This window comes from Antedon bifida, chromosome 4 (genome assembly GCF_963402885.1).
Source record: "Antedon bifida chromosome 4, ecAntBifi1.1, whole genome shotgun sequence".
Lineage (NCBI taxonomy): Eukaryota > Metazoa > Echinodermata > Crinoidea > Comatulida > Antedonidae > Antedon > Antedon bifida.
This window is the reverse complement of record NC_136229.1, coordinates 13,184,190-13,210,692: the sequence shown is the minus strand read 5'-3', so window position 1 is coordinate 13,210,692 and position 26,503 is coordinate 13,184,190. Positions and strand designations below refer to the sequence as shown.

The 26,503-nt window shown below is 34.2% G+C and overlaps 1 protein-coding gene and 1 pseudogene across 1 annotated transcript in view; one reads left to right on the top strand and one right to left on the bottom strand.

Moving 5' to 3' along the window:
- LOC144840179 (partner of Y14 and mago-like) overlaps window positions 1–25,837 on the top strand; it is a 31,222-nt gene extending 5,385 nt beyond the window's left edge. The window contains exons 2-4 of the mRNA XM_078695911.1: window positions 3,360–3,420; window positions 8,595–8,688; window positions 25,159–25,837. Coding sequence (XP_078552037.1) covers window positions 3,375–3,420; window positions 8,595–8,688; window positions 25,159–25,558 — 540 coding nt within the window. The 5' untranslated portion in view covers window positions 3,360–3,374 and the 3' untranslated portion in view covers window positions 25,559–25,837. The remainder of the gene's footprint in view (window positions 1–3,359; window positions 3,421–8,594; window positions 8,689–25,158) is intronic.
- LOC144841027 (uncharacterized) lies at window positions 14,591–21,493 on the bottom strand (annotated as a pseudogene).
- Window positions 25,838–26,503: the final 666 nt, after the last annotated feature.

The following is a 26,503-nucleotide window of genomic DNA, read 5'->3' as shown; positions in this document are numbered from 1 at the left end:
AGTAAACAAACCCAATTTGTGTTTTGTATGTAACATTAGGGTTGAGGAATGGTAAGAGGGTGGGTGCAAAGAGGCACCATTTTAAAATAATATTCTTTATCCATAACGACATGTTTTTTATGTTTTATAAATAATAAACTACTAAACATTTTCGATTTAATACTTTATTGAAACTGTCACTGTCATAGTCGATTGAAATAGTAACGACTTTTATAATTTTTGTAATTATTAATTAATACTATTAAGAAGCAATATTGAAGTTTAATTATGTGTTTAAACAGTACCACTACACTCACAGTAAAAAAATTGTGCTTCAAATGGGACAAAAATGGTTTATGTATTTAATGTCAAAGGTTTTTAATTTATCCCCGAAGGGCACATAAATTTACCTACTTGTGTTATACCAAATGTGGGGAGAGATTGGAATGTTCAATTCATCGCCAAGCAATCCTTTTGTATAAACGTATATTAAATCTATCAAAATAGTATTTTTTAACGAAAATCGGCCTGTCTTCAACATTATGATGCTGTACTCGAGCTGTTCAACCGGTTTTCAGCTATTAAAAACAATTATCGTAGGAGGAGATAGGAAAATGCGAGGCATCCTTGTATTATTGTGTGCGGGTATTTTTCAAGATAGATATCCATTAGACAGTGTATACCACGATCGGAAAACACCCCTATTTGGGGAATCTAAATTCGTTTTAATCGTCAATAACTAATTATCTAACTCAATTTAATTAGTAAACAGGGTTAAATCAGGTGGTTAAAATCAGTACCAAAAGTACGAACCAACTTTATATACCATCGAGTAAACATTCTAGAAGTAACGCATGATTTACCGAATTTTGTTCTTACGTAAATTTATATATAGAAGGTGAGAGGATGGGGGTGGGCTGGGCCACCTGGATCTGCCTATGCCCTATCCTGTGGATGAACTGGTATTCTCTGATTCTGATGAATAGTAGTTTACGAATATTGTAGCCCTAATAAATGCAACTGTGTAGTGGCAAATCATTGAAGGTCAGCGTAACATTTTAACATCATAACATTTTAACAGTCATAATATTAATGTTATTATTAATTTTACAGTATTATAATACATTTAAAATAATGCGCACTAGAAAAAATATCCAAATACCATAACTTCACAAATAACGTGATTACATGACATCGATCTCATAGTTTGAATATCTTTGAATTATTTAGTAAACTTGTAAAAATGTTGACCTTTGACCTATGTCAACTGGTCTAATGATGAATGTGCTCTTTTGATTGTGTATGATTAATTGATAAAACATAACATTTTGTCTAAAATGTTATGGCAAATTTTGTGATTGGTCAATATTGACATTTGACCTTTAATTTCAAAGTATTTGTATTATAAGGTGACTGAATGGATACCTATAACCGTACAAATGTATTAAAAGACTAAATTGAACTTCAATAAATTGGTTATAATATGGGTGTCTAGAAAACTCAGATCTAGAAAACTCAGATCTCAGATATATCTGAGTTTTCTAGATCTAGACTGACTTTTCTAGATCTAGAAAACTATATCAAGATCTACCCTTCTAGTTCCAGAATGGAACTAGAAAACTCAGATATCAAATGGATCGTTCCATTATTAATCAGAGGGTACTGTATCTTGTTTGAAATACTACAGTATTATACATTTTCTTACTAATAATAATAATTATTGTATCTTGTAGTAGCGGCCTACAAATTAAATCATAAAGAAATACAGTATACACCTTTTAAAATGTAGGCTTAGCATTTAGGCCTAGCCTAGCTAAGCAAACTCAATTCAAGGCTCAACGTGTGGGCGCTATCCTGATGTATCGCGAAGAGTAGGCCTGGCCCTACTAGGCTAGAAGTGGTCAACTCATACCCAAAATAAATCGTACAAACTCGTACCAACTCGTACATACCTAATTTTTAAGTCTACATTGTCATAATTAAATTTTTGACTTACATTAGTAAGAAAACGTACACAGTAATCAATTTTAATAATACTTAATCCAAATGACCTACCAACCAATCACTTGATGATCTGAGTTTTCTAGTTCCATTCTGGAACTAGAAAACTCAGATATAGATATCTAAGTTTTCTAGATCTAGAAAAGTCAGATCTGAGTTTTCTATATCTAGAAAACTTAGATATATCTGAGATCTGAGTTTTCTAGACACCCGTTATAATACATATATATATATATACCTGTACTGATGAAGGGCTAGTGTTGCCCGAAAGCTCTGCTAACTTTTCTGGCTGTTTACTTTATCGTTTTGATTTAGCTTTTCGCTTTTTTTTTGTATCTCCATTGAGATCCAGCCACTGATACCCACAGCATTGTCATTTTTTTCAGTAATTTGCCTTTGGATTTATATATACCTGTATATATAAACACAACAGGTAAAGGATCGAAGTCTGATTTGATTAATACAGTATTATAATTATATTAATCAAAATTATATGAGATAACATAACTTTACTGATCAAATAATTTGATTACTTGTAAAATCATCGATATCATAGTTTTGACAACTTTGCATTTATTTGGTAACTAACTAATACGCATTAAAATGTTGACCTTTGACCTTATGTCAACTGATGAAATTTACCTTATGTCAACTGATGAAATGATGTATTTGCTCTTTTACATTGCGTATGATAAACAGGATGAGAATTTATAGGTCGGTTAATTCTACTGTATGATTGGACAATATTGACATTTGACCCTTAATCACAAAGGATTTTTTTTCATAAGGTGATTGAATAGACGCCTATAATCATAAAAATGTAATAAAAAACCAAATTGTGCTTCAATAAATTTGTTATAATACATACATTGTTGTAATTGGTCAATTTTGAACTTTGACCCCATATATATCGAAAATGCTTCCTACCTGATCGATTACCTTCCTTCCATATTCGTAATCTACGGAAAATTCTGGTCTAGAAAAGTTGGATGGCAATTTGTCCCCCTCCTGCCACCGGACTATAAACAAAAAAGTCAGTAACAGTGCTAAGTAGTAGTGGATAGTAGCAAGTGAGTGGCTGAGTGGTTTAGCCATAACACCGGCAAGGGTTCAAAGCTCACTGCCCCATGGTTAAGGTGGTACAGAACGAATCTTCTCGGATAAGGACTTAAACCGTAGGTCCTGTGTACACAATTAACTTATGTTCACTTTAAAGAACCTACTACATCTTTCGTGACCAGTAGGGGGTTACCCCGGTGTACTAGTAGTACACACGCAGCACTCTTCATAACTGGGCCCTCTGGGAGAAGAGGCTACCCAGTATAAAGAATAAATAATAACAATAATAAATAATTTGTTTTGAATCATTTTTTTTCTAGGAATTTTAATCCAAAATGGCAGTGCCTGATATGGGAATGAATGTGGTTTCAGACGAGACAGGTATGTAATATACTAACTATAATACAGTACATATCCAACAGTAATAATTACACACCATTTAGACTATGGGGCAGAGCATGGACTGGTACTGTTTCATTTTGTGATCTATCGGGACAGAAGGTCAAATGTTGGTCTCTTATTGGTTTATTTCGATCCTAAACCGTCTCGGCCCCAAGTCAACTCAGCCTCACGTCAACTTGGCCAAAATCTAATTTTTCACAAAAAATAAGAATGATTTCACCCACTTTCCTTTATTACATTTAATTAAATTTCAAATTGCACTTTTGAAGGCTCGTATAACACAATTTAGAGTTGATAAAAAAAAAATGGAGCAAATACTTTTTGGATTCAGTGATGTCTATTCTACAACATATCCAATTTTTACCAAATATAGCAAAAAAAAATGCAACTTATCATATCGCTACATTTCATACTGGACTATGAATTGAAAGTGAATAAAATATGATGAAATTGCTAAAGAAAGGTTGTAAAACAGAAATCGGCCAAAAAGAGTGTATATTAACGTGATAACGTCATCAATATGAAACGTGAAGATAACAGTTTCTGAAGATAATTGTTTTAGCAACAACACATTAAAATATTGAAGAAATTCTGAAACGTAGAATCGAGATGCACGCTCTTTTAACCCATTGACTGCCAGATGTTTATTAGCCCATAGCTGTACTGCCAGTACATATCAGTGAGGTATTTCCTGCTTTCCAGCTCATTTTTTTACCAACGCGAGATTAAACAAACTTTTTGACAGGGTAGTATTATTTTGCAAATAACTATTAATTAAAGACCCCTTCCCTGCAATTTTGGACGTTTTTTGGAAAATAATACATATATATCACTTTAAAAACATTAAACCATGTCATTCCTTGTCTTAAATGTACGTTTTATGGTAAATTATGATAAAAAGTAAGAAACAATGCACTACCTAAGTAGCTCGCGGCGATCGACCTCTCCCCGACGGTCTTAGGCCTAGCCTAGCTAGGCTTAGTTTTGTAGGCCTAGCTGGTAAACATCGGTAACGTACGAACATCGTACGCTAGCTATATACCTAGCCTGACGTTGTATAGTTGCTGCATTAATTGTCTTTCTATTTTTGCCAGACTCCGTTGATACAAATTGGGGAAAACCCGGTATTTTCGTTGAAAAGTTAGGAGTCTTCCATTTGTTTTGGCCTCACGATCGATCGAAAAGTGGGCGAATTACAGGTGAAAAACAAAAATATCAATCCGCGCGCAATGCATTTTGGGATTTATAGCGGGCCGCTATAATTATTAGAATCGACTTATTTTTCACATTTTTAACCGTTTAAAGACGAAAAAAGTTATCGCAATAGGACCATATAGTATTATTTTTACATTAAATATAGTTTGTGATCTTAAATTAGATCTGAAAAACGTAGGGAAGGGGGCTTTAACTATTGATAATTTGAAAAATAAATAATAAAACAAATATTCAACAGACATTTCTACATGCAAATGTATTTTTATTATAAGGCTTTTAGCAATATTTGTACAGCTAGCTAGATCTAGACCAAGCTAGTTAATAATATAGTAGTAGCCTAGCGCTGACCTACTAGGCCTAGGCCTACTAGATAATTTGCAGTCCACGTCCATACCACATTGCCTGCCTTGGCCTTTATCAATATATTTCTAGCTAGGCCTTCATTGTAATTGACGTCAATATCCGAGCCATCATGATCAAGCCCAGTAGCGACAACTTCTCGCGGTAGAATAGCGCTTCATTTTCATTTCAAACCGACATTTTAAACCGCAAAATACTCAAATTTTTATTATAGTAAGCCCTACAAATTTTTGCGTCACAATATAGAATGGTTCATTGACTTTCATTAATAATGCATGTCATTAAAATTAGACTCGATGAAGACGTTATGTAGGCTATTTTATTGAGACGTTAATTGTTTCGCATTAATGCGAAGTTGGCACAGCCAGTACAACTAGCCTGTTCGCATAAATGCGAAGTTGGCAGTCAATGGGTTAAATGTGATGAACTATTAATGCAAAATTTAGTTTTTATCTAAATTCAAATCAACAATTTATCCACTTTCATATTATGAAAAAAAAAGTGGGGGTCACGGTTGATCCCGAGGAGTTATAATAGATTCAAAATAGGCATGATTTTTTTTGACATTATTTTGTAACTTTTTCAACTAAAACGCATGCAAATTGACTAATCCAACTATTTAAAGTGGAAAAGTCTGACTTTTTGTAAAAATACTAGGAAAAACTGGAAAATATAATTAAAGGGAAAAAAACATGTTTTTCATACTCCATGCGCACCGCACGCGTAAAATAGTTTGCATGCGTGGGAATTTTTGACATGTTGCAAAATGTCATGATTAGAAATTAGTTTTTAGCATTTTTTAATTTTAAATGCGCGAGCGCCCTAACTTTTTGTGAAACATTAAATTTTTCATTTTTAATCCACAGAAAATTTGCCCTTGATATGACTTAAATTTTCGCAAAGTGTCAATAAAAAATAATGTTTGATTTTTTATCTATGAAATTGAAATTCATAAATTCGTGCATAAGTCACATTGTGCAACTCTGACGTCTTAAAAAAATAAATGTTGCACAACTTCATGTAAATTTCAATATGTTGACAGAGTTATGAAATGTTATGAGATATACTTAGAGATATATTTTAGAGATATACACGAGACACAAAAATTGGAGGAGAAGGATGGAAGATCCGATATCGTTACTTTGACAAGTATAGTTAGCCGCACAACAATCCATGTGCACATCATACACAATAAGTTTTTGAGATATGCGAGAAACAAAAATGAAGGAGAAAGAAAGAAAAAAAAGAAACAGAATGATTACAAGGAGTTATTCGCTGAGTGTGGATAACTAATAAAGATGAACTAGATTTGAACAAATTTTACATGAATTGATATCTACTCATCAGCTTCCATAATATATAAAAAAAAATAAGGGTACCGTAAATCTTCTAATTGTCTCCTCATCATACATGCAAATCTCAACGGCGAGCAGTCGCTAGACGACATGGCTCACTAAAATATCTAAGCTTACCTCTACTGATATTAGTAAACTATTATTAATAACTATTACATGATCTTTAGAGTCAAATTACATAATTCTGCAGTATCACTAATATATTCTGATCATAAAAGTGTTCATGTACAAACCTAAATTTAGTTACAATTATACAAATTGCGAGTGTTCGCGTAATTTTTTGCGCAATAAACCATTTTTATTCCATACAAAGTTAACCCCTTATATAAATTATAACTTTATGAAGTTTCAATAAAAAATGACTTATCGTTCGCTAATGAAAACCTTATTTACGACATCTTCAGATAAATGTTTAATTTCTGGAAAAGTTCCAAAATTTTACATGAATTGATATCTACAACTCATCAGCTTCCATAATACATAAAAAAAAAAAGTTTTGCCCTTGATAGGACTTAAATTACGCTTGGTTTTTAATCTATGATCAATCATAAAAATTCAAAAAACCGCGTCATGTTGCGCAACTCTGACGTCATTCAAAAATAGGAGGTGCATAACTTCACCAAATGAGGCCTGGCATCACAAAAGCGGCGCAGAGTCGCAACCCGAACTTTTGAGATATTTAGCCTTGAAGTTCAGAATGTGAAAAACGGCCTAACCTATTCATTTTAAAATTTCAATAAAAAACGATACTATAAACACTTATCTTTAACATATCAAACTCTTGTTCATAAAAAAATATCACAAGTATGTGTATTTTGCAATTATATAAGTCGTTTCCATTGAAAATAATTAGGAAATTGTATTTTGTTCACTCAAAAATCAACTTTCTTTACGGCGCTTTTGTAAACAAACCGCTAACCCGATTCACGTCATGTTTGGTATCTATCTGTTAGAAATTATATCAGCTACAATAATTTGGGCTAAGGGATTTTTTAAAATCTGGAAATTGGTTTTATTAAGGTGTTCGGTTCCTGTAAATTCGCGATAAATCGACGTATCAGACAGAGATTCGATACCCCGGTTTCCTGTCGATCATTGCGTTGTGTCTATTTTTCTTGCGTTTACGTCGATTTCACCAAAATATTGTCGTAAGCGGTTTCCTGTCAAATGTTGGTTTCTTACGTAAAAACGACGTAACTGACGTTAGAAAAACTGCCTCTTACGTCGACAGGAAACCAGCCTTAACAGCTCATGTTCGGTAATACTAAATCAATTTCAAGGAGAATCGTATTGGCCTAGGCTCTCAGGCCTACTGTAGGAATCGTCAAGGTACATTTCGCGCGAAAATCGCGGTCGTTTTAGAGAACCATTGGTGGTCGCGATGCACACATCGTAAAAAATTACATCAAAAACAAGTCAATAATCAGCATACATAATAAAACACATAAAAAACAGTTAAACATCTTTAAAACGTTTTTGGAGGAGCAATTCGAGTGCACGGTAGCGCAGTACACCAACAACCTCACTAGGCCTAGTCCTGCTTATTCTCTATTAAATGAGAGATGCCATTTTATCATGAATTTATGTAAAAGAGTACCATTTCCGGCCATCTAAGGGTGCCATTTACCTAAAAACTTACAGAATAAGTTGGTATTTCAATATATCCCAATGGGAAGTTATAACAATAGGTCTTATGCCGTGAGGCTCTTTGTGTTAATAAATCCTGTAGTGGTCGTAACCAAAAATTAAAAGAATTACCTGTTTGACATGATTAACATCATTTTTGAGTGGTAACTTAGGGCTACTGTCTCGAGCAACTTACAAAATAAAGTTGCTGTCATTGCCTTTTTTTAACATTGTATACATATATGGGGACATTTAACATGTCCAACAACTTTTATTCGTGTGGTTTTTCACATGATTAAATCCATTTTTTACCCCTACCATTTGGTGTCCCCAGGGTAAATTTACAGGATAAGACCCGACAGCAATATTGATTATTGAATCTTGGCCATATATCTACATATTCAGCCCATCAAAACTTTTGTGGCTTTCACATGAATAAACAATCTGGGTGCCCGGTCTATAAATACTCCACATATTTAAATCTTCTCAACCCCTTCCCCCTTCTTTTGTGAAAAAAAATGCAATACCCCCAGGGCGTTTATTAGACTATATGGGGTAGAACATTTTCTTTGACACCAACATATGGGATTTTTTTAGGTACATACATTGCAGCAAGTCAGAGACCTGATGGATCGTGGCGTAAACCTCGTAAAGTAAAGCCAGGCTATGTACCACAAGAAGAAGTACCTACGTAAGTTTATATTCAGAAATTGAAATTATTAACACAATAAATGGAAAAAAAATGTTTCATCTTTTCAAAGATAAATTCATAGACATACACATTAAATTCTCAGTCAAATAGTCAATCAAATTGATTAATTTCATTTGTTTATTCATTTCAATGCAGAGGCATTTTATTTTTTTTTATATAATCATATTAGGCTAGGCAATCTAGCATTTTGAGTGAAACAAATTGCAAACAGAGATCGGAGCAATTTTGAAAATTTACCTTGACCTTTGACATCACATGACCTTGGGTGGTGCCCTCCTCGATATCAAATTCATACTCACCATATCCACAGGATTGTTTTCCCCAAGTTTCAGCTTTATCGGATGGAATGACCATTGACCCTGACAACCTAATGAACGCAAACTTCCCCTTACTGAGCTCCACCCAGCAACCCCTAGTATCTGAATAAACCTGGACAGACAGAGATTTGGTGAATTATAGTATGTTGTGATTCTAACGTATGGAAACAAATCATCAAAAGAGTCTGGTATTAAATTACCTTTGTGATAATCAAACATAAATGTTAAAATATTCTTTTCATATAAACCATAAATATTTAAAGAAGAAAGTAATATTTTTCAATCTGTGTAGCTTTTTATACCATTAATTTTTATGGAAATATTTTGTCTCGATGCAATGTTCCCGGAACTCTGGTAGGAACAGTGTACAACTAGGGCTTTCAAGGGACACTTTCAATTACTTTTGTAGTGAAAAAAACAGATAATGACCTAAAATGCCCCAGAAATGTATGTTGTAGCCAACATTTTGACATTGTATCGCATGGAACGCCTTAGAATGGTTTTAAGAGGGTGGAAACGCTGAAAAACATACGAAACAGTATATGTCTGAGCCAAAAAGTGAATGTTATGATTTTATTTTAAAAACCTGTGATGTCGGAAAGAACATTATCTTACGACATGTCTTCGGAAGCAATGTTTCCGGAAGCATTGGGATGCTCTGAAATGCCACCAACAAAGTTCAAAATGATCATGAAGATGATGGATAGAAAAGCAACAACAAAACAACGATGCCACATACATGACCAATGTGAGTACAGACACTATCCCAACATTCACTTCCAACATCAACATCAGTAGGTCAGGATGCATTCTCCATATGGGTAATGCATCCTCTCAGTCATCCTCCAAGCACAGGAACATGACACAAAAGTATGTGCAACATCAAAACAGTACATTGAAATCCCTTCCCCAAAATTGCACTTATATTATATTGAAATATGGAAGTCTACAGGACCAGTCCATCATGGTTCGGGTGGAGCTAAGAACATTTTGTGAAATACAGCTGCTATGTCCCCGGAAAATAGACATTATACTTCGAAATACGAACAACATATACAGTATAAGTCTCCAGGACCATCCCTACCATGGTTGGGACTGAGCTGAGAACATTTTGAAAAATGTCAGCTGGTGTAATGAAAGTTTCTACTAGGGGCTAGGCTTTATACAGACATTACAATCCTTTAATCTAACTAGATTTGAACTTGTCACTTTGACAAGTTAGTTTTCCACAACCACAACGCCACATGCACATACAGTACGCTAGAAAATGCATATTACACCATTTTTAAATTCAACTTGCCATATGATGACATTATTCAATGTTTACTGTTTACATGAATTCGTATCTAAAATTGAACAGCTTCCAGAAAACCTATCACTTTTTATTCTGACGAGCTGTAACATATTAAAATTTACTGTAAAGATGAAAGTAAGTGGCCCATGTTATTCAAATTTGTTGACATGATGACGTCATCATTTTTGTAACTTATTCGAAAGATAATTGATTGACCTAGACAATATTAAACTTTGAGGGAAAGGAATTTACGGATAAGCGAGATATGTTCTATTAAATGTGATAAGCTATGACGAAACAGACAAAAATCCATTTTTTTTTCATTCACGTGGCCAAATCATTAGCAATTAACATTTGGCACTGTGGTATGACTTAACCAAGGTATAATCTTCTTCAGCTCTATTAAATTGATTTATAAATCTGAATTCTGAAAATAAACAACAAGGTCAAGTAAGTACAACAGTTTCTGAAAGAGTTAAAGTTAAGCTACTTGTGAAATATCGAGGTTTTTCTGCTGGAAAACATCTGAAATCGAAGACATACATGTCTAAGCCAGCTGAAATTGTTACCCCTACTGACATGGCGAATGAAGACCATAACAATGGGACTAACAAAGCCAAACACCTACACAACCAAGCTAGGAAAAATACACATGGTGACGTAATCGAAATCGATATCCACACAGAAAATGACGTAATAGCAACTAAACAAAAAGACCAAATCTTCTCAAGCGTGAAACCAATATTCTTTAAAGATAGCGATGCACGCGAAAGAAATGATGACTATTTGAGTGAAGAAAAAATTTATTTTGCTTTATGTGAAGTAATACATGGAGATAATCTAGTAGGAATACAGAAAATTAAGAACTTATGGAGAATTTATATCAACAATCGTTCCGACAGAGTAAAGATCCTCTCAACTGGACTTAACATGAATGGCAGAAATGTGCTGGTTTACGACGTAAATCCGTATTTACCAGTGTACAACGGCGTGCGTGTTCTTGTGAAAGACGTACCAATTTCTGTGCACAACGACGAAATCTATCTAGATTCATAAATGGAGACAGATCCGTGATAGTTGAAATTAAAGGAAGCCTGCCATGCTTCACTAAAATCAATGGCTTTGCTGCAAGGCTCTTTCACAAAGACCAATTTGGCGTTGGTGAAAACAGATGCTTCAAATGTAAGGAAATTGGGCATAAAGTAAGCTCCTGCCCTAATACCATGCCCTACACTTGTCACAGATGCGGGAAGGAAGGCCACGTTGCTAAATATTGTCAAGAGACAGAAATTCCAGACAAGAAATCTTCATTTTTGAGCAACAACGAAAGTGAAGACGAAACAACAGCGATCTTTCGACCAACATCTGGTGAAAAGTTCATACAAAAAATGTGGAAGGACCTCGTTGACCAAGACAAGAATAAAGATCTAGGATGGAGCCTTGGCGATAGTGATGAAAGTGATAACGAAACCAATGCTAGTGACAAAGAAGATATTAGAGATTGGGTGCGTAGAGAAGAGGCTGTAGTCGAAAAAGGTAGTATATCCAACAAATGCAGTGACCCGACAAAAGATAAAATACAGTCAAGCATTAAGACTTTCATTAGGCCTGCGGATTCCCGAGCAGCTAATTCCATAGAACCCAAGAATGAAATTGAAACAGAATCAAGAAAAGACTACAACATGCATAAGTCGAATAAAGATGATGCGTTCTCAAGGAGCACTTCAAAAACAAGAAATAAAAAGAGAAGACGAATGAGAAGCAAATCAACGTGAAATGATAAGTACTGTACTGTTGCCTACTTACAATCTTGTTTGTACACTATCATATTTAGGTAGTTTTTTTTTTTTCAAAGTGGAAATACTTACCGACTATGTATTTAAATAATATCGGACCTCTAGATGTCCTTGAAAATATGTCTCACTATGATATAAAATGTTGTAAAGGTATACCTAGTTTTTATCTAGATGTATTAAATGCATTAACTAAATATAATGAAATTGTATTAAAATGGCCATCAGGCTATGATGAAATATTAGAACAAAACATTTGGGGAAATAAATTTATAAGTTATAACAGCCTATCACTACTGTATAGAAACTGGATAAGATCCGGTATTAGAAAAATAAAAGATATTGTTTTAGGTAATAGATTCATTAATTCGAATATGTTACTTGAAATTCTAATTTCAAAATCAAATTGGATAGCAGAATTTCATAACTTACTACAAGCCATTCCACAAGAATGGAAAGATGTTATTAAGTCAAAAAATGAAAATACAATACAGGACAAGGTTCTGCCTACTACTAAATTATGTAAAATAACAAGTAAGCAAATATATAACTGTTTTATTAGAAAAAAAGTTATAGAACCAAAATGTCAAATAAAATGGCAGTTGTACTTTAATACTACAATTGATTGGAAATTAACCTGGGAGCGTAAAATAAAATTAATAAATGAAAACAAGCTCAAACAAATTAACTTTAAGTTACTACATAGGATTATTCCAACTAGAAAGAGGTTATGTATATGGAAAATTGTAAACAAATGTCCACAATGCGACTGTGTTGAAGATGCACATTTATTTTTTGAATGTGCGGAAGCAAATAATTTGTGGCGTTACATAAATGAGCATACACTAACTAAATTCAATATCGAGGCAAATTTCAAAAATATAATACTTGGCACTGGAAATACATATGTAGATCATGTGTTTTCAATTGGTTTGCTAAGCATATACAAAGCTAATGTATTAAAACAACTAAATAAATGGAAATATGCCTCACTTCATTATCTCTTTATAAATGAAAAAAATATAAGAAAATACATATTATCAATGCTATAAACAATAATTACGTATAAAAATAATGAAACGTATTACTTACCTGAAAAACTGTATAAATAAAAAAAATGTATTTTTTTGTTTTTTGAAACACTATCCATAAGGTATAATATTATAAAGTTTATTTTAATGTATGTGCAATATTTGTATACAGTACTATAAAAAGATTGTTTGTGTGCTGTCTTATATTAACAACTTGTTCTATAATATTATTTTATTATATTATATATTATATAACACCTAAATAAATTCCTGTTATTTGATTGGACGATTGTGGGTCACATGGCGTGCAATAGTACGCACTATTAAACGATCGTTTAATAGTACTTTTTGAAACATTTTTGTGTACGAAAAAAAAAACGTTTCGCGGATGAAAAAAAATTTAGTACACAAATTACCCTATGATATGGCTCTGTACTGGGAAATACAACAGCGCCACCTGTCGTCTGGTCTCAGTTTCATTTGTAAACACCACCGCGAGATATGCAACAGCAGCAGATATTTGTGTACGATTTGGACATATATGTACTAATTTCATTCAAAAAGGCATTTAAATTAGCTTTAGATCGTTTTTAGGATTTTGATTAATTAATGGGGACATGCCTACAAGACGTGGAATTGTTGGAAAAACCATAATTAGCCTAGATAAGTTCCAATTGTCTGTCGAAGTTTTGCCTTTCAGCCAAGCTAGTACTAGTAGGCTACTAGGTCTAGCCTAGGCCATGCTCTATTAGGCTAGGCCTAGTCTAGGCGTTTTAGCCTTGCTAGGCCTAAGATTGTTTGGTCGTTTGTTGACATAATTAACACTAAAGTAGGTGTGTTTATAAAATCCATATAAATATAATATTAAATATAATATTAAAAACCAAATGTTACTGTTTTTAATCAATGTGAATGAAATGTAGGCCTTTGGCTAGGGCTACCTTACCTTATTTGATTCAAATGACAAGAATCTATTTAGATGTTATATAAAACATAATGAATGTTCTATATTCGTGTAATGGTACAAATAATGGCATTTGGTGAATGATGAAAGGTTAATATCAACTCGGCTGTCGCCTCGTTGATATATAACCTTTCATCATTCACCTCATGCCATTATTTGTACCATTACACTCATAAACATTCATTATTTGTATAATAATGAATTTTTGTATATACATTATTGAATGAATAAAGATGGGAGAGACCCATAAAAGATAAAAAAAAAAGCTCAGGCCTTAACCTACCTGTACAGTACCTTTTTTCGGTATACAATTAATAATTATAAATTTTCTATTTCAAGGAGCCATTACGATAATTCAGCTTAATAAGCTTATAACATAACATGAAAATCCAAATATACCACATTGTTAACTTCAATTATATATACAGTAACGTCAACGTTTTTATAACACTCATTGTTTAGGTATTAGCCTAAATGTGGCATTAAACAAATTTCGTCAGATTTACGTTGAAAGGACCTGATGGACACAGATTGATAATTTCAAGCTCTGTACACCTACCTCGTAATTAAACACACATTACAATATTTAAATTTAATATCCATTATTACTGATATAAACATAATAATGGGCATTGATTGGTAACAAAATAATAGACTAGACGTAAGAAACTGCAACTGTAGTACCAGGTTTCTCTTGGTTTCCGTTTAACTCCTACACACTTGTAGTGGAACCAACGTTGAATGCGTGTAACATGACCATTTTCCCAAATTCTCGACTGTAAAATAATTAATTAATAACAAATGATTTTATGGCGGGATATTCATACAATGTGTCGCATGGCCACACTGCCGATCACTAACAGTGATCTCCTTATACCCAGACCTTTTCAAACAGTCTTTTAGCTCAATGCGCCTACTTTTTTAATTCTCTTCCTTTTGATATCCCACTTGCTTCATCTTACTGTTCCTTCAAATTTCTGCTCAAGAACCATCTTTTCTTCTGAGAGGGCCAATTTAATTTAATGTATTTAATTTTTGATTCTAAATTGTTTGTGCTTTATTTTATCTTTATAAATTATATTTATTTTAATTTAATTTTTATTGTTACATGTTTATATCTTGTCATGATGTATTTCTGTGAGGGTCCCTAATGATCAGCTTTGGCTGGATGGACCACCCTCGTAAAATATTGTTGAAATAAAATAAAAAAATAAATTGGATTACAGTTTTCATTACCGGTGCAATAAGTGAGATGTGTTATGTATAGTCATTCATCGGTCTAAATATCGACGTAGCAATTTTTGTTTTATCAAGTGGTGTTTATCTAATGGTAAACTGTCAACTAAAGGTAATTTGGTAGTTTAATCATTTTAACATCAATGTATTTGCACCCAGATGCAATAGCGTTAATTTTATTAGTATTTAGGCCTATTTTTTGTAATATTATTATTGGTCTAATCCGAACACATAAGAGTAAAATGAATTAAAAGAATGTTTTACCAATGGCACAAACAGAAATCTTCTTCGTCCGCATTCTCTTTAATATCTTCCTTCTCCTTAGAATTTAATCTGTTGTTCCTGGCTTTCTCTACTCCACTTAACCTTCTCTGCTTAACGCTTTCCAGATGTTGTACATCTTGACTTCTTGAATAGGCAACTAACATTGCTTGACAAGTCGGTTATGGCAAAATTTCTCCATTGGGTCTGGGTAATTATTTAAACCACCAATAACATCACGAGGAGGCTTACAATATGTGGCACATGCAAGTGAAATCGGACATAAGTTGTAGAAAGAGCAAAAACAGTAAAAGGCTGAAAAATTTTTTTTTTTTAAATTTTTTTATTTTTACAGAAAATGATAGCTGAAACAATATTTATTTATATTACATAGCCTATGTAAATACGTGTACGTGATTGGTTGAAACTGCATCACATGACTACCGCTGCGAGGATCGTAAATCGTATACATCCTCAAGTACGATGATATTGACTGAGTAATTTTCGCGTAATTATCGTGTCCCTTTCATTAAACATATATAAAATCCAGCAAATTCTCGAGTACGATGATATTGACTGTGTAATTTTCGTGTGGCAACACTCGCGTTTGCCGATAAATAAACAAAAGTTATCTACTGAGTCTTGAACTCGCGATGAAATTGTCACTCCATCACAAGACAACGCTTCATGCGCTGCGCCACGGAACTTGCTTGAAGAAATTATTATTATTAGTCCTCCCTAGATGTCAATCAATCAATCGTTCGATTTATATAGCGCCATTCCAACATTCATTGCTCATGGCGCTGTTAAAAAAAATCAGAAAAGGTGAGTTTTGAGTAGTGACTTAAAGTGACTCAATAATGATGTGTGTTTAATGTTCAAGGGTAGGTGGTTCCAGAGCCTAGGTCCAGCAACACTGAAAGTCCGATCTCCCCAACTATGTTTGCTCCTTGGAATGTCCAGTAGCACCTGATGACTAGATCTTAGTTCTCGCTTTCCCTTCTTGACTGTCAACAATTCTGAGAGATATTTTGGAGCGCAACTATTTAGGCATCGGAACACCAGCAGCAGGATCTTAAATTTAACACTTGACTCCATGGGTTGCCAATTTAACTCTTTGAACAATGGTGTGACATGATCATACTTCTTGGCACACATCACCAAGCGAGCTGCCCAATTTTGCACCTTCTGGAGAGTCCGCAACTGCTTCTTTGGCAGACCATACAGCAGGGAATTTCCCATATCAAGCCGACTGATAACAAAAGCATGTACAATCTGCTCTTGTTGCACAATGGTTCAAGTAACGTCTGATTTTGGCGATTTTACATAAATGGAAAATAGCAGATCGGCAGATTTGAGATGTGATTCCATGGTCATTTTACAATCAAGTAGTACGCCACCAATATGTAGGCCATCAAACCGGATCTTTTTTCTCTGCTGAACAGAACCAAATAGGATCACCTCGGTCTTTTTATCATTTAGCTTGAGGAAGTTGGAGCCCATCCATTTTCTAATCTCAGCAGTGCATGCTTCTAACCGTTTTACGGCGGACAGAAACTTGGTCTGGCAAGGCTTTACAGAAACGTAGATTTGTATATCATCTGCATAGAAATGATGACATAATCCGTGTCTTCGTATTATTTCAGCAACTGGGGCAACATAGATGGAAAACAGCTGTGGTCCAAGCACCGAACCTTGTGGGACGCCACATAATAGAGGAAGGTCATCTGATGAAACATCACCAATGCAGACGGCCTGGGTTCTGTTCCTTAGATATGATGTGAACCAAGACAATGCTTGATCTCTTACCCCAATATCATGTGACAATCTATGAAGAAGCAGTGAGTGATCTACTGTGTCAAAAGCAGCCGATAAGTCTAGTAAAACTAGAATAGCAAGTTCTTGATTATCTATTGATGTCAAAACGTCATTCTGAACACGTAGAAGAGCTGTCTCCACACTGTGGTTAGCTTTGTATGCTGATTGGTAAGTTTCATGGAGGTTGTGATTTGACATATGCTTAGAGAGTCTAACTGCAACAACACGCTCAAATGTGATGAAAGACCGTTTGTGATTGGTTAATACTCACAGTAGTAATAGATATTATGTTCTCGGGGAATTATATATTTCCCTCAGCTGCGCTTCGGGAAATATATATTCCCTCGAACATAATATCATTCCCTTGGGGATGTCAAATCTTATATTTCACCTCTTAAGCAGGTAATATCTGTATAACATTACATTGGTGTTTTTCAGTTTTTCTATTTTAACATTTTGTGAGGTATGTTGGTTAAAAAGATGGTGTAATTATGTATGATTTTCATAAAACCCATCATGTTTTATGCTTAAATTAAAAGTGTTCCTTTCGGTTGATTTTAATGAAAATTTTGCATAATAATAGAACAATAGTTATTTAACGAAGGTGCAAAGTTTCATTGAAATAAAACAATTAGAATACCCTTTTGCTAAGGCATAAAGGCCCTGTTTATTTTTTTGTATTTGTCATTTCCTATTAACTTGAAAAGCATTTTTCTCAAAACACTAATTGTAACAGCCAAAACTTTAGAAGTAGACATGGTATCAAGATATTTTTTTCAGCATTTTAAATCTTGGATTATATAGTTTCAGTATTTGTGGAAATCTCAAATTTGTCTGGTTTCCCTTGCATGTGCCACATACGATGCCTTCATATTATCAGGAAAATTAAAAAATGACCATTGCAGTTACCACTGAAAGTACCACAATCACCGCCGCATAGTCATTTGGGATCTGGGTACAAATGAACTATTTTATATTAAAACATAAGATAGTAGTCCTCTTTACATGTGTCTGTTACCCAAGTCCCATATTTTTGAGAAATGCGTGACTAATTCAGGCTTATCTTCTTTAAGTTTCTGTCTGGCTGTTTGTGATCCTTTTAAGAACGTTTGTTCACTCTTACTTCCTTTAACGAGTTGTATTTGCGAACGTCCTGCTGGTGCTCCATTACAGCGATATATAAACATCAGATGCAGTTTCCAAGTTCTTTTCCAAAACTTCCTCGTCTATACCGTCGTTGCTAAAGTTTGACCCATGAATCGTTGATGGTATAAACATATTAGCTTGTGTTCTTGAAAGACATCCATTTATTTGTTCAACTCTGTTAAGGTAGCTTCCACCAGCATACCGAACTGTTACCAGTGTACAAAATTTCTTCATTTTTAAATGCCATTCGCTCCATAAGAGTTGTACTCCCGCATACGATGGGCCTTCATCCGATGTTCCGTCGACACGAATACAGTCGATGGGCTTGTGCGTATCATCCTTAAACTCATTCATTTCACTCATCATGTAGAGGTTAGCCATGAGCTGTGTCGCATTTTTTGGGTACAAGTGATGAGCTTTGACAACTCCAAGAACTTTTGGTTTGTATTTCCTGTTTCCATTACAAGGTGCATTGACGTTTGTAGAACTGATTTGTATTTGTTCCAGTGATTTGTAATAGCCGAAGCCTTCGGCTTACAGCTCACTGATTTGTTCACATAGTCTGTGTGTGTAGTTAGTTCTGGTTTATTCTTTAATGAAATTGATTTGTATTGTTTTTGAGTATATGTTGTGTCCAGACGGTAACCGGGGACATCATCTCGGTTTAATATAAATTTATTGCTGCCATCCAAAATTACTCCAATGGCTATGGTTTAGGCAAACATTCCACCCTTTCCTGGCTCTTCTGGAGGTAATCTGTGCAGCACCTTTGTACAGTTTGGCAGATAGCCTACGTCGGTTATGACAGGCACACAATTGTACTACAGTGCCATATGCAAACTTATCTTGGTACTTTTCTTTTAGAAATTCCATTAACTGTTTATAAGTACCTTTCTGTCCTTGCTTTAAATTTACATCGAGCGTGAACACACAAGTTCGTCGCCAGGCATCGGTGCCAACCAAATTATCATGAACAAATTCTTCCATGACTTTTCCAATATCCGAATACTTAATCATTGTCCGACTGACAGCCACGGGCAATTTTCTTTTCAACAATGACTCTTTGGCAACTTTTTTAGCTAAATTGCACTCAGTATACGAGAAGAGATAGTTCCTTCACCTTTTGTTTTGCCTTTTCTGTTTTTTTTTGTAAGATGACATAGTCTTCTAGGTCGTCACTCTCCGATTTACTTTCTGTGAGACAAGTTCCTTCAATTTTATGTGCTTGGTGTACTACTTTGTTCTGCTGAGGCCTGCATTGATGAAAGCTCCCACAAGTCTTCTCGTATTTGTTGCTGTTGCTTAATTGATGCTTGTACTGTTTTCTTTCATCTAATGGTGCACGGGTAAGCCTGTTTTATTATCTTCTTCTACTAGTGGTGGTGGTATTACTGTTGATCTATGTCATCTTCTGAAGCTTATTTCGCTGACGGTTGGTTGAACATCACTTATGTTGGTCGGAGTAAACGTCTATTTGGTTTGTTTGGCTGTTGATATTCCCATAGGACGTTTTTGTTTAGTCTCTTCTTTAACTTCGCTGCACACCGTTCAATGCCAGCCTTCTCGCAGACAAGTCTTCTTAATTTTAATTTCAAATAAGGCTGCTGCTTGCTGCTCAAAATTGACAGCTTGACCAAATTAGCTCAAACCGACCGCTTTGATTTTCCCTTTTTCCATATAATCAGCTTGCATTGTAATGCCGTTAATCTGTTCCTGTAAGACTTCTAATTGTTCTTTGCTGGTACGATCCTTCGAGTAGGTGTTCTTTTTGGACTTGCCCTTTCCACTTTCCTTGCCTGTTCTAAAAGAAAACCTTTGTTGCTGATCAGTGTGTGGTCTTCTTTTGCTAACGCGAATGCAGCCTCGTTGATCTTTTCTTGATATCTGTTTAACCTTTTTTTTGCCTTTACCAAATATCTTCAATTTGCATTGAATTTCGTCTTCGTAACTGGCGGTACTGAGGCTTTATGGCTGACTTTATGTTTCCTGCCACAAATTGCAGAGTTGACTGGCGAGTGGTCTCTTGAAATGCGGTGCTAGGAGGTGGGTGGTCCAGGCTCGGCGATGGTGGTAAGAGGGAGACAAACCGAATTATCATTTTGTCTCGATCTGATGGAATGTGATCCACGTTGTCTATGTAGTCGTCAAAGTCGTTGTCATATACACGTTCAATTATATGTAATTGTATAGATGGGCATAATTTTCTGCACTCATCCTCAAGCTCTTTAAAGCCCCCTTCCCTACGTTTTTTAGATCTAATTTAAGATCACAAACTATATTTAATGTAAAAATAATACTATATGGTCCATTGCGATAACTTTTTTCGTCTTTAAACGGTTAAAAATGTGAAAAATAAGTCGATTCTAATAATTATAGCGGCCCGCTATAAATCCCAAAATGCATTGCGCGCGGATTGATATTTTTGTTTTTTACCTGTAATTCGCCCACTTTTCGATCGATCGTGAGGCCAAAACAAATGGAAGACTTTTCAGCAAAAATACCGGGTTTTCACCAATTTGTATCAACGGAGTCTGGCAAAAATAGAAAGACAATTAATGCAGCAACTATACAACTTCAGGCTAGGTATATAGCTAGCGTACGATGTTCGTACGTTACCGATGTTTACCAGCTAGGCCTACAAAACTAAGCCTAGCTAGGCCTGAGACCGTCCACGAGAGGTTGATCGCCGCAAGCTACTTAGGTAGTGCATTGTTTCTCACTTTTTATCATAATTTACCATAAAACGTACATTTAAGACAAGGAATGACATGGTTTAATGTTTTTAAAGTAATATATATGTATTATTTTTACAAAACAACACAGATTGTAGGGAAGGTGTCTTTAATTGTATTTCCACAAACTGGTTTCTTTAACATGTCTCTAACATTAATGATGATGGTTACTAGAACATGTGGAACAGCCATGTTAACGTTCTGTCGAAATTATTATTGTTTTTAGTAAACAAGGGTCGAAAGTGTGTGCCTAGTATGTACTAATAGGCAATTGATTAAAATAATGTGTAGGAATATATAACATATTGTACTATTTCATTGATTGCATTGTTCTTAAAGTTTCAATGTACCTAATACTTCTACATTTCCCTGATAAAAATCAAACAACACAGTTGATGTTGTTACTTTTGTGCCTGAAACTAGTCTAGGTTCTAGAGTCTAGACCGTTTCAAATTAATATTAGCAAAAGATAAATCATTTGGCACATATGGCGTATAATAATGATTTCCCGCATGATATGAAACAAAGGAAGCGTGGTGGCGTTAGGCTACGACTTAAACGAATAGCCTACAAACCACCACTTCCATCTGTAATAATGTTTAACGCTCGTTCTGTCAGAGGAAAACTTGATGAACTGAAGGTAAATACTTCTTCATTGCAATATTTTAGAGATGCATGTGTAATGACAATTGATGTTGACACTGAAAGTTTTAGCCATATTGACAGATACACATGTATTACATGTACATTAGATGAAGCAACAGAGGCAATTTCAAGCTATATTGATTTTTGTGTCAAGGAGAGGCACATCAAAGTGTACCCTAACAACAAACCCATGGCTTAATGGAAGGTTAAAGAAATTAATTAAAAGAAAGCATCGAGAATATGGATAGGAAGCAAATACAGAAAGAGTTAAAGATGGAATTGTTGCAATGCAAGAGAGAGTTTGGAAGAAAGATTGAAGACAAGTTCCGATCTGGTAATAGCAAACAAGTATGGGACAGTATGAAGAAAATGACAGGTTATGGTAAAAAGTGTGCCACAGTTACGAAAACTGATGATGACAAAGAAATGGCCTGTGATCTTAATTCATTTTATTTACGTTTTGATAACGATAAATGTGTCAAATTGAAAATACAGTAGAACCTTCATTTTACGTACGGTACGGGACCCCAAATACGTAGAGATCGTAGCTATAAAGGCTACCGTGTTTGCCTACTTTACTGTACAGCTTGCAGGTGGTCACTATGCCTACTAGACTATTCAGGCCAGGCTAGCAGGCCTAGCAAGATGTGAGGCCTAACTAGAAAAGTACAGTATATACAGCCTGTGCGTTTAAATAAAGTGTTATAAATAAAATATGGCGCTACTGCAGTTTCGCACCACACTGTTATTTCTTCGATTTCTCACCTAATTTTTTCTCACACATCATACAATTTTGGGACATTATGTAACATGTTCCCATGATTTAGCCACCGTTAAATTACATTTATCACAATAAAAAATGCCTTTCAAAACAGCTCCTTTTCCTCGAATACTTCGATCGAACTGTGGCCATTTTAGAATTAGAAAATTGCCAGAAATCAATGTATGTTTTATTTTCTGTTTTTATTTATAAACTGCAGAGAGTGGTTTTTATAAAGAACCAGCTGTACATCAAAACGGCGACGATATGAGTCCGTACATAAAACATTTTATTTTTTAAAAAACAATTCACAGTTTTAAAAATCATAAACCATATTTCAATTTCAATATGTAAAACACAGCATGGATTCACTCACTGTTTTTGTTTTAGTGAATGTATTGATTAGTGACCGAGATAATTTTCTTTGATAGAAGTCAGACCTTTTATTATTAATATGAATAATAATACTAATAATGAAATATTATTTTAACCTCTATTTCGCCAGCTGAAAACACTTCTTGCCTTTCAAAACTAAATAGGCCTATATATGTGTAATCGGATTTTATAACACTGCCCTCTATAGTTTCTACATTTTTTGGGGAAAATGAAGCATACATTCTGGCAATTAAGTGATAAATATAAGATGGCGAACATTTCGCAGTGTGTTGACAGCAAGTTCAATATCGTTTAAAATGTTTTGAAAAGTATTGTTATTTAAAAAAAATTACTTCGTAAGTGGTCGAATCGTATAAACACAATACACAATATTTATGTTGTGAGTGTGAAAAAGGAAAGTTTATGTGAGAAATCGAAGATATAACGGTGTGGTGCGAAACTGCAGTAGCGCCTAAAATATCAATGTTCTTGTATTTTCTATCAATAAAAACAGTCGCTGCTGTAGGGGGAATGCACGTGTGTAGCCTGTCTCACACAGCAGAATTTTTCACACAGCCATGGCTTTGTTTGTTGTTGTTAAATTGCGCCCTCAATGTAAGAAAATGATGACGTCATCGGTTATTTTAAGCGTACGTAAATTCACGGGAACGTAAAATCAGGGTACGTAAAATACAGGTTCTACTGTAATATTATTAAAGAAAGTATATCAGGTAAAAGTAAATCCAAGGAAAGCAAAAGGCCCAGGTGGCGTCAGTGGTAAAGTAATTAAGGAATGTAATGTGCAATTATCCCATGTTTTTGCTATTTTATATAACTGGTCACTTAGATCATGGAGACTCCATGCTTAGATTACATGAGGTACAGTACCTACTATTTGGAAACGCTCACTGATATGTTCACTGGCAAAGAGTAGTAACCCTAAAACGCTAAATGACTATAGACCTATTGCTCTCACAGCGGTGCCTATGAAATTTCTTGAATAAATTGTTAAAAGTAAAATCCTTAATGATGTTGGTGATAAATTAGATTCTTATCAATTTGCATATCGTTCACATAGGTGTGTAGATGATGCCGCTACTACTTCAATAAATAACTTGCTTGCTCATCTCGATTGTTCTAATACTTATGCTAGGGTTATATTTCTAGATTTTTTGTCCACTATACAACCACATATTGTAATGAAGAAAATGAATATTTTAGGTGTAAACCAGTCTATCATTTCATGGATCAATAATTTTTTAAAGGATAGGGAACAATTTGTCTGTTTTAATGAGTGTAAATCTGAAATCTGCACATGCAATACCGGAACACCCCACGGCTGTGTCCTTTCACCAATTTCTTTCTTTCTCTTTATATTATATACTAATGATGATTTTAACTGTAATATAGATGACCAAGTTTAACAAAGTGTTTTACTGTAAAATCTGCAGATGATACCTGTCTTGTTGGTCTTGTAAAAGATGATTCTACTCAGTTATACTCTTAGTGTGCTGATAATTACTTGAATATCAAGAAAACAAAAGATTATTTATTGATTATAGGAAACTTGATAAAAAACACAGTGAGCTGATAATTATGAATGATAAGGTTAAGATTGTAAAACATCATAAATATATATAGGTACAATAATTGATCATAAACTTAACTGGAAAGAACATTCAACATATGTTTCCAATAGGTGCAAACAGAGGCTTCAAACCATGTACTTTGCTGTGTTTGACCATGAATAAATGAATGAATGTATATAATACTACTAACTATATTCCACTAAATCTATATATGAAAAAAATGATTTTATATTCAACCTCTTATTTAATTAAATTATGATTGCAAATGTGGTTTTTCTCTGAATCCAAAAAAATACTGCTATCAGTAAAAATAATTAATTGATGCTTGGTTGAATAAGAACCATTGGTACAAATATTGTGTTGTGATTTACAACAAAAATTGCAATTTAGTTATCATTTATGGTACATTGCTGGTGTTTATTTGTAACAGTTGTTTCGGGGAATTGCTGGACATTAAATATTTATTTCAATATTTATTTTTGTTATAGATATGAAAGTGTTGGAACACAGTGGTTAAAAAGCAAACCAAGTTTCCCACCTGGTGTCTATAAGGAACCTGAAATAGAGAAAAATGAATCTTTATCAAAATCTGCAAAAAAGAATGAAAAAAGAAAACAAAAACGAAAAGAGAAGAAAGAAAGAGAAACTTGTGTAAAAGATGTAACAACTTGTCTACATAGAACAAGTATAGAAGATAAGCCAAAAGATGGATCATTAAATTCAGAAAAAAGAGTAAAGAATTTGAAGAAAAAGTTAAGGCAAATTGAAGAGTTAAAGCAAAAATTAGTGTCTGGTGAGATTAAGGAATTGTCAGAAGATCAGCAGAAAAAAATTGGCAGAGAATACACACTTACAGATGAACTTGAAACTCTTGAGACACTCCCATAGACTTGTACGTGTCTGGACTCATTTTATGACAAAAGCACTATTTTTGGAATATTTTGCATTGTTTTGTTTGGAGACCTTATGAATTATAATTGAACTCATAATTATTTCCATTTCTAAATTGGGATTTGGGATGCTCTAAGAAAATGTTATTGTTAGGACTCATTTTGTCAATAACTGAAATATGACAGTATTATATTTTAGAACTGATGTTCTAAAATGTTTTCCTCAGGTTTTATAAATACCTGTATATAATTCTTTACTTTAAACCAGTGATTAATACGTATGTGTGCAGCGTTTTGATTTGTTATTAACAAATACTCATCCAGCAATGACTTTATGTTAGTGGTTGCTAGGAGTAGTTTTGCTAGTTGAAGAGCAGGTTTGCCAATAGGTTTGCTGCTCTACTAGCAAAGCTACTCCTAGCAAACACTATCCAAGGATCCTGGGTTCAAGTAATATGTAAGGATTTTTTCTCATGATAATTTTCAACTCCACTCCCAAAGACTTGTAATAAGTCTTTGTTTATGTAGAGCATCTTGTGTATATGTTTGTCTTGTGAACAGGATTGCCACCTTTGTGAAAGATAGTGAATGAATTCACTTGTGGTTATCTATATATAAATTTACGTAAGGGCAAAATTCGGTAAATCGCGCCTTACTTCTAGAATTTTTACTCGATGGTATATACAGTTGGTTCGTACTTTCGGTACTGATTTTAACCACCTGTTTACTAATTAAATTAAGTTAGATAATTAGTTATTGACGATTAAAACGAATTTAGGTTCAACGATTTGCCCCAAATAGGGGTGTTTTCCAATCGTGGTATACACTGTCTAATGAATGTCCATGGAAAAATACCCGCATACAATAATACGAGGATGATTCGCATTTTCCTATCTCCTCCTACGATAATTGTTTTTAATGGCTGAAAACGGGTTGAACAGCT